The sequence below is a fragment of the Podarcis tiliguerta genome (assembly GCF_965153285.1).
Source record: "Podarcis tiliguerta genome assembly, chromosome: 2".
Lineage (NCBI taxonomy): Eukaryota > Metazoa > Chordata > Lepidosauria > Squamata > Lacertidae > Podarcis > Podarcis tiliguerta.
The window spans coordinates 112,299,948-112,308,749 of record NC_139535.1 but is presented as its reverse complement, the minus strand read 5'-3'; the positions used below and the strand labels follow the sequence as shown (position 1 = coordinate 112,308,749).

At 43.5% G+C, this 8,802-nt stretch overlaps 2 protein-coding genes across 5 annotated transcripts in view; one reads left to right on the top strand and one right to left on the bottom strand.

Annotated features, from left to right (window-relative positions):
- CSAD (cysteine sulfinic acid decarboxylase) overlaps window positions 1-8,802 on the top strand; it is a 742,174-nt gene that overhangs the window by 128,719 nt on the left and 604,653 nt on the right. The window lies entirely within an intron of this gene.
- SENP1 (SUMO specific peptidase 1) overlaps window positions 1,913-8,802 on the bottom strand; it is a 32,673-nt gene continuing 25,783 nt past the window's right edge. Inside the window, exons 17-20 of one of the 4 annotated variants that reach the window (XR_014508014.1) lie at window positions 7,165-7,980; window positions 6,502-7,095; window positions 5,594-5,971; window positions 1,913-4,371 (exon numbers count right to left, since the gene is read on the bottom strand). Coding sequence is in view for 1 of the 4 variants with exons in the window: in XM_083427546.1 (XP_083283672.1) it covers window positions 4,309-4,371; window positions 5,594-5,689; window positions 7,896-7,980 (244 nt within the window). In the remaining 3 variants the exon portion in view is untranslated. Of the gene's footprint in view, window positions 4,372-5,593; window positions 5,972-6,501; window positions 7,096-7,164; window positions 7,981-8,802 lie in introns of those variants that run through there. The other 3 variants (XR_014508015.1, XM_083427546.1, XR_014508016.1) reach the window with 3 other exon arrangements.

The following is an 8,802-nucleotide window of genomic DNA, read 5'->3' as shown; positions in this document are numbered from 1 at the left end:
GGATATGAATCTAGATTCAGGTAGGTAGCCATGTTGGTCTGACGCAGTCGAAATAAAAAATAAATAAATAGTCCAGTAGCACCTTAGAGACCAAGTTTGTTCTAGGTATAAGCTTTCGTGTGCATTAGTCAATCTCTAAGGTCAGACTTAGTCTCTAAGGTGCTACTGGACTATTCTTTAATTATTATTTCAACAGGATATGAATGTGCGTTTCAGAAGTGAATCATTTATATATTTACATATTTGAATGGTGAAAAAAAGAAATGTAGAGTTACATGCGAAAGAAAGAAAAAATCAAAATGGGAGTTATAGAGACAGATCAGTACTTGCTTCAGACTCAAATCCCCTGTGAATCAGTAGGCAGGCAAAGTAAAGTTTTGGGTGGCCTATGTCATGATCACTGCAGAGAGTCCAAGGTACGCATCTTTTGAATATGGGATAAATAGTTCCCATTTTCTTTGAGAAAGAGTTGGAAGTAGTGGCAAGGAATCAATGGAATATTGTCTGCTCAGCTGAAGGTACGCTTACAGAAGTTGCTTGTTCATGTGTGTGTGCAGAGATTAAAGATGCTAATGAATAGTTGCTTGGAAAGGGTTAGGTAAAGCCTTGCCCATGTCTAGGAAGAGAATGTTGCAGGGAGGAGAGAGTCAACATGACCTGAAAATCCCTAGCCAGTGGCATGCAGGAAAATATATTAAAAGTGCAAGGAAAAAATAAATTCAGTGTCTTCTCTTCACACCCTGCAATATAGCGTCAAGCCTCCTTAAAGTCCCACTATTGCACTGTTCTGTAATAATGTTAATAGTCTACCTACCAAAGCTTTTCCCCACCTAAAATCGACTGGCTTCTAGAAAAACCTCTGTATTTATCTTAGATGACTTTCAGTCAGGGATGGCTGAATCTGACAATGTTGGTTTCTCTGTTTGTCAATTTTCCAGTCCTAAATTTGATCTGCCCTTTTTCTGCATATGTTAATGAATTGATATATGCATTTTGGGGAAAAGGTTAGTGAATGGATTTTTGAATGCAATTTTCACAAAACAGAATGCATTTTTGTATGTTGTTTTCAGCAATATACACTTTTGTGTGTGCACATGTTTCACTAATATAAAGATTTTCGTAAGAATTCTTTGGCTGGAGAACAGCACCAGCTGAAACTTCAAAGGCAGATTGACATAAATGTATTTTTAAAAGGGGGGAGCAAAGGAAAACGCAAGATGGCAATTGAATAGGCTTCTATTTTTTGGTCTCTTCGGCGCTCAGCCTTGTGTTTAAATGCAAGATGACACCCAGGGCCACCACTGGAAAGGCTTCCCTGAGCCTTCTTTGCTTCTGTTCCAAAATGTGTTGCAGTTGTTTGTGTCCTGGTTTCATTCTGCTAAAAAGTACGTCTGATATGGAGCAAGGGCGGGAAAACATTTTGCTGAATAAATTTAAGTCAGTTGTAATGCATGCTTGGGATGCGGGTGGCGATGTGGGTTAAACCACAGAGTCTAGGACTTGCCGATCAGAAGGTCGGTTGTTCGAATCCCCGCCACGGGGTGAGCTCCCGTTGCTCAGTCCCTGCTCCTGCCAACCTAGCAGTTTGAAAGCACCTCAAAGTGCAAGTAGATAAATAGGTACTGCTCCGGCAGGAAGGTAAATGGTGTTTCTGTGCGCTGTTTCTGGTTCGCTAGAAGCGGCTTCGTCATGCTGGTCAGATGACCTGGAAGCTGTACGCTGGCTCCCTCGGCCAATAAAGCGAGATGAGCACCGCAACCCCAGAGTCGGCCATGACTGGACCTAATGGTCAGGGGTCCCTTTACCTTTACCTAATGCATGTTACAGAGGAAGGGATGGGGAAAAAATTGGCAAGGGTCCATTTCTGATAACACGTAGATCCCCATAATAGAAAAAATGCAGTAGGCCAGACTTTGGATAATTATTATTTCAACAGCTGGGTTTATTTAAGAATAACACATTACAAAAAAAATACAGAATTTCAGATCACTTGGAGAAAAACATAGAAAAAGGGTCACCAAAGAGCCTGGTATAAAAAAAAACACAGATAGAGGAGAAAAGGTACAAACTTGTCTAGGAAGAGCACAACTTAAGGAAGTGCAATGAAATTTGTACAAAACTATTGTTTACAGGTACAGAATATATAAAATGTTCCCTATCTGATGGCAAAAATACAAGAGGACATTACTTTATTCTTTAGAATAGAAAAATGGTACATCAAGAGGTATGTGTGGCATGTGAACTTAGTAAGTAGTCCTACATAATTTGCGCCTGAATTCCAACTGCATCTCACCTTTGTTGGCCTCAGCAGGTACAGATACCAAGCACATCTGCTGATGTCCATTTAATATAAGTCCATGATGGCCAAACTTGGCCCTCCAGCTGTTTTACAACTCCTATCATCCCTAGCTAACAGGACCAGTGGTCAGAGATGATGGGAACTGTAGTCCCAAAACAGTTAGAGGGCCGAGTTTGGCCATCACAGAATAAGTGGAGCCTCCACTGAAACAACTGGCTGCAGAGAAGTTGCACACAGTGGACTGTGATATCGGCCAGTGGCACTGGAGAAGATCTTTGAGTGAACCAGAGAGTTTAGAGTCCCTCTCATACTGAACTAGAAGTTACATCAATGAGTGAGACTCAAAGTGCTTTGGGCTCTGTAAAAGATCTCTCTGCCTGCTGCTAAATCTCAAGCTGCAGCTGGCAGTGCCGCTTACATTTGTTTCAGAGGAACTAAACAGATTCTGTATATTATCCTGCATTAGCACATAAAAGCAGGATTTGAAGAGGAACCATCTCAGTGGAAGAGGTCCTCCACTTGCCATCATTAATGGCTACCAGGAACAGAAGCAGAAAGTGGAGGGCAGGAGAGGAAAAAAGGTCAGGATTTCAATTCAGCTGTAGGAGTTTTAAATGGAAACATAAAAGAGCTTAAAACCCAGACATTTGTTCACTGCTGCACCATTGAGAAAGGTTTATAAATATATATATGGTATCAAAACAGCTTACCAATTATTATAAAAAAAGCTTTAAACGCCATATTGTACCTAAATTCTACAAAGGGTTTGACGATCAATAACTGTTCCATCCTTTTGCCAGATAAGCATTCTATTCAGCGTGTAGCTGCTTAGTTGGCTTGCAAATCCTATTCTGTATCAAGAATGCAATGTAACAGTCCTTCCTAATGTCAGGATTTCCTTAGATTCTGGTAATAGCTCAATGGGGAGAGATGCTAGCTTTTATAGGGTCTGACCCCAGGCATTTGGGCACAGAGCCCCAGAAGTGCCTCACAACCCAAAGCTCTACCCTTTCTCTCTGCATCAGATTCCATGCCCACAGCCTGACTTTGTGAGGTCATAGAGGAGGCACCTAAAATGAAGGCTCTCAGTGCAGGATGCCTCAGCCAACACATGACTCATCTTCCCAACAGGTGGGCAGCTGCCTCTGGATTTTGAGTTGGAAGAGAATTCACTAGAATAGATTTAAAATGCTAGGAAGATCCTGTGCTCGGGCATCAAAGAAAAGGCATTGTTCATCTTTCATTTACCATCTCATGCTACGGAACTGAAGAGGTCACAGTCGTGATGGAAAATGTTGTAGCAAGCTGCTTCTCATGTGCTGGTGTCTATCAGAGCTTCCATTCTCAGGCAATTTTATTTCCACCTAATAACCGAGGAACTAAGGGCAATGCAACACGTCATGACTGCTGTGGGGATAGCCATGTTCTCTTCTGCAACTTATAGAAACAAACACACACATATATATACAACCAGGTTTCCCCAGACACATATGTACATGCATGTTGTACTTCCACATGAATTTATTTGCTGCAGAAGAGCACCAGCAGCAATTGTAACCTGTAGCACTGCCCTTACTGAATGCCATGAAAGCCCTTTTTTTCTCCATGCCTTGGTAAATGCAATACAATAGTACAAATGCCCCACACAGTTGAAGCCTGGTAGGTTTCAAGGTGTTTGCAGAAGCTGGCCATTGCGAAAGGACTGAGAATGTAAAAAGAGGAAAACTCACTGAAGGTGGAAGTCAGTACTCCTCAGAATCTCCAAATGTCACTTGTAAAAAACCAGGGCTCCAAGATAGAAAAAGGCAAGTGTGCTTCTGAAATAGTTCCATGGCACACTGCTCCACGAAATAGAATTCATTAATTTTTTTTTAATTTTTTTTTTAAAAAAGAAAACCACACAAAATGTATTGTACACAGTCTTTAAGCTTCAGCAGGAAACCCATGCAGGCCAAGAAGGGCAATAGCCTGGTTTGCAGTCTCTGAAGGGTCCCGCATTTCGCATGAAATCACAGCAGCTTGCGATGGAGGATCTCCCAGACCATCCTTTTTCGGAAGTAAGGCATATGTTGCTTTAACAAAAGAAACACAACAACATCAATACTTGCTTAAAATGACAAGGTCATTTGATATATACTGGCAAACTGCAAGCCTCATACTGAGACAGCTATATTCCAAGTGATCTGTTTTTAAACACAAAACCAGGGCTAGTACCACCAGATCTTAAAATCCATTAAAAAGTTACTTTTCAAGTTTGATCTGGCTATCCTAACCCCACATCCACAATTTTGCTTGTCCCTGAGCAGATATAGGTGACACTTCTTTCAATTACTACAAGCACTAATTCTGCGACACAGACCTGGCCTGCTGTTGACAGAATGAGAATTTTGACCTCCAACGGAGGTAATAGATGAAGATAATTCTAGCACAGTGTCATCACGCAACAGGTTCTTGTGCCATACTTTTTAAACATGCTGGTAGTAAGGTAACAAAAAACTGAAAAGTCACCATAAAAGTAGCTGTGGACCTTTAATATAGGTTATAGTCCTGGAATTACTAAAGGGCATAACTTGCTTATCCATATCATAAGGCTCTGAATCCAAATTTAAGGATCTTGCTACGGGGAGCAAAACAGCTGCCCACATGAGCTCCCTATCTTGTGGCACAATTATTACAACAATTATTACAAGCTATTCATTCAGAATGTTATTGAAACCCACAATCTTACAATTCAACTTGCATGAGATAAGCAAATACAGTGGTGCCTCGCAAGACGAAAAGAATCCGTTCCGCGAGTCTTTTCGTCTTGCGGTTTTTTCGTCTTGTGAAGCAAGCCCATTGGCGGATTAGCGCTATTAGCGCTATTGGCACTTTAAGGGCTAAAAACGGCTTTTTAAGGCTTAAGGGATTAGCGGTTTTACTGCTAAAATGCTTTTAGCAGCTTAGCGCTTCAGAAAAAGGGGTTTTGGAGCGGAAAACCCCCCCGAAAATTTTCGTCAATTTTCGTCTTGCGAAGAAAGCTCATAGGGAAATTCGTCTTGCGAAGCGCCTCTGCAAACGGAAAACCCTTTCGTCTTGCGGGTTTTCCGTCTTGCGAGGCATTCGTCTTGCGGGGCACCACTGTGTATGGAAAATTATCTACTTGGATTTTCCTTCTTCTGGCCACGGAGCTTTGGTTTTCTTGGTTAAAAATTGGTTTGCTTTGGGCACAATTAAGACTAGAAGACAGCACTGTAATAATATAAGCTAGCATTCTACCAACGCAATGCCCACTAGCCAGGAGAGCCAACTTACCTGAGTGAAATTGATTGGTTTGTCTTTGGTAATGCAGTCAGCATATTTACAGGCAAACATCCCACAGTCACTTCCATTCATCTGTTGAGGGATCTCCTTTAAAAGACAAACAAACCCAGCCCTCTCTATTTAGAAGACAAAAACCTCATGTTAGCTTGACCAAATAATCATGATATAAACTGCACAAGGTAATGAAAGGTTCAAGAAACCCAAAGAACCCCACCATGCATGAGCGAGTCTTCAGAATTAATGGGAACAAATGAGTCAGGATTTCAGCCAAGATAGCAAGACTGGAATACTTCCATCCTGACAAACAAGGAAAAGGATAGGAACAGAAATATGTTACAGGCACTGCACATGTACAGACATCTTTGGACGCTTGTACAGTGGTGCCTCGCAAGACGAAATTAATTCGTTCCGCGAGCTTTTTCGTTGTGCGAGTTTTTTCGTCTTGCGAAGCACCACTGCATTTTAACACTAACAATGGCGGGGAGGGGCGGGGAGAAGCAGGACAGCTGCCGCAGCCGGTACCTCGGACTCACCCATGCCTTGTGGCCACCGCGCGATGCGGCTGCTGGAGGGCGGCGGGGCTCAGGAGCGTGACTCTGGCTGCAACGCTGGCTGCTGGCGGCAGCGGCTCTCTGAGGGGAGCACGCGAGGGGGGTGGGCAGCGGCGCGAGGCAGACGAAAGATCGGCTGTCAGCCGGAAGGTGGGAGGGAGCCGGAGGAGCGGGGAAGCGAGCGTGCGTGAGTGCAGTGACCGTCGCATGACAGGAGAGGCAGGGCCGTTTCGTCTAGCGAAGCAAGCCCTTAGGAAAATCCGTCTTGCGAAGCACCTCAGAAAACGCAAAACCCTTTCGTCTAGCGAGTTTTTCGTCTTCCGAGGCATTCGTCTTGCGGGGTACCACTGTAGTCTTAGTTCCAGCAGCTTATACAGGTACGTATGATCAGAGGCACCCATTCTTGCTCCCTTCTCACCGCATGCGCAGGACAATGAGAGAACTGCTGCAACTTGCTCCCCGCTTTTTTCTGGCAAAGAAGTCACTCCATACTGTTTCCCTTCCCTGTTCTCCATCACTGGCTGATTTCCCTTCCTTTTTCAACTGAAGGCTAGAGCAGTGAGATCAGGAAGGGAAATATTCAGGAGACATAGTCTTATCTGTCAGAAGTGAGGTGCTATTGGGGAGGGGGGCGGGGCGGACGGACAGGGGGATGGGGACGGATGACTGATGGCTGCTTTTTGTCCCAAGTGCAGAGGAAAGAGAGCTGGACATGACCTCTCTTGTGGTTGGTGCCTGTAATAGTAGTTGAGAAAGCTGCTGGCATCAGAGACTCTGAGCACATAGAACAGGGATCAGCAAACCTTTTCAGCAGGGGGCCAGTCCACTGTCCCTCAGACCTAGTGGGGGGCCGGATTATATTTTGAAAAAGAAAGAAAAGAAGAACGAATTCCTATGCCCCACAAATAACCCAGAGATGCATTTTAAATAAAAGCACACATTCTACTCATGTAAAAACACCAGGCAGGCCCCACAAATAACCCAGAGATGCATTTTTTTAAAAAAGGACACATTCTACTCATGTGAAAACACGCTGATTCCCGGACCGTCCGCGGGCTGGATTTAGAAGGCGATTGGGCCGGATCCAGCCCCCGGGCCTTAGTTTGCCTACCATGACATAGAACCTCCGATCACAGACAATTGCGTGAGGCACATCACACCTTTCTATCTATGAAACAAATAACACTATCTCATTTTCTCACAGTACACATTATTTTCTTTGACACAGGCACGGCTAACCTTTTATGGCCCAAGGGCTAGAATTCAAGGTTGGCCAAGCCTGAGGTACATATGCCACTCACATGGACCCAACCACACTACATACAGCTAGCTAGCTAGCTAGCTTTCTCTCTCTCTCTCTCTCTCTCTCTCTCTCTCACACACACACACACACACACACACACATATAGAGGCTCTACCCAAACTCATACACAGACCACACACTCTTATATCTCTCTGTGTGTATTATATACACTCACCGCTTAACTGCAGTGCTAGGATCAGGCAATTTCTTCATCCCAGCGCTGGGCTGAATAAAGAAGCATCTCAGCCCAGCGCTGCGGTGGACAGAAAAGGGGCCCAATTTTGCCAACGGCTTGGCAAGCTGCATCGCCAGGCCCACCCTGATCTAACAGTTACACTCAAAAACCTTAAGAGCCAGGCACACCATTAGTTTAGGAAAGTGGAAATAGGATAAGAGCATTTCAGACACTCATGTGGTCGGCTATGTAGGATCCAAATACCTGGCTCCGTTTACTCTGCTGCACCCAGCCATTGGTATCAAATTCCTTCCGCTTTTTGTCCAAGCTTTCCTGCTTTAGGTACTGCCTGCAGAGGATCGAAAAGAAGAAACACTTTTAGCAAGTACACAACCAGCAAAAAAGGATAAAAACCCAATTAAGTAATTAATTATTGGGGGGGGGATTACTTTTAATTTCAGAATTGCTTCTCCTAGCCCAATTCTGGACTTTAATTCACAGGACAGCACTACTTTCCTGGATAGAAAGTCCCCTGAAAAATGAACTCTGCATTGCACTTATCGCTGTACCCAAGTATTTTATTTTATTTCTAATCCTAAGCAATATTTGCACTAACGGTCCGTATATGAGTGGATCACAAAACACAATGAAACTCTTGGCAAAGAAAATGTGGCAAGGACATGTATGCAGACATGGGAAGGACTTGCAGACAACCAGTAACCAATGTTATGCAACCAGTCCACAGTATGTACACACATATTAAGTATGTTATTACCTTGAGAAAAGGATGGACAACTTACTATCAGTTTCAGCTAAATTTATATGGTAGTTTACAACAGTCACAAGGTCTGTTCACCTGGTTACATCTTATAGCTGCGCTAAGTATTTCCTACTTTCAAGCGCCTCTAGAGAGTTTCAAACCTTCCCCTTTGAGATAAGAGAAGCTACTAAGGTCTAGCATTTAACATGAGGTCAAGCAGCCCCAGTAGGATAAATACCGCAACAGACCAGGTCCACATTCCCCCAGTGTTAAAAAGAATAAGCTTTCCAATAGTTTGCTATTGGCTACGGTCGTTTTCTGAAACCCTTTTCCTACCACTTCCCCTAAATCCCATAAAGATGATCATCCAATGAAATGACAATGTTCTGGTTATTGAGGTAGGTCAGAAAT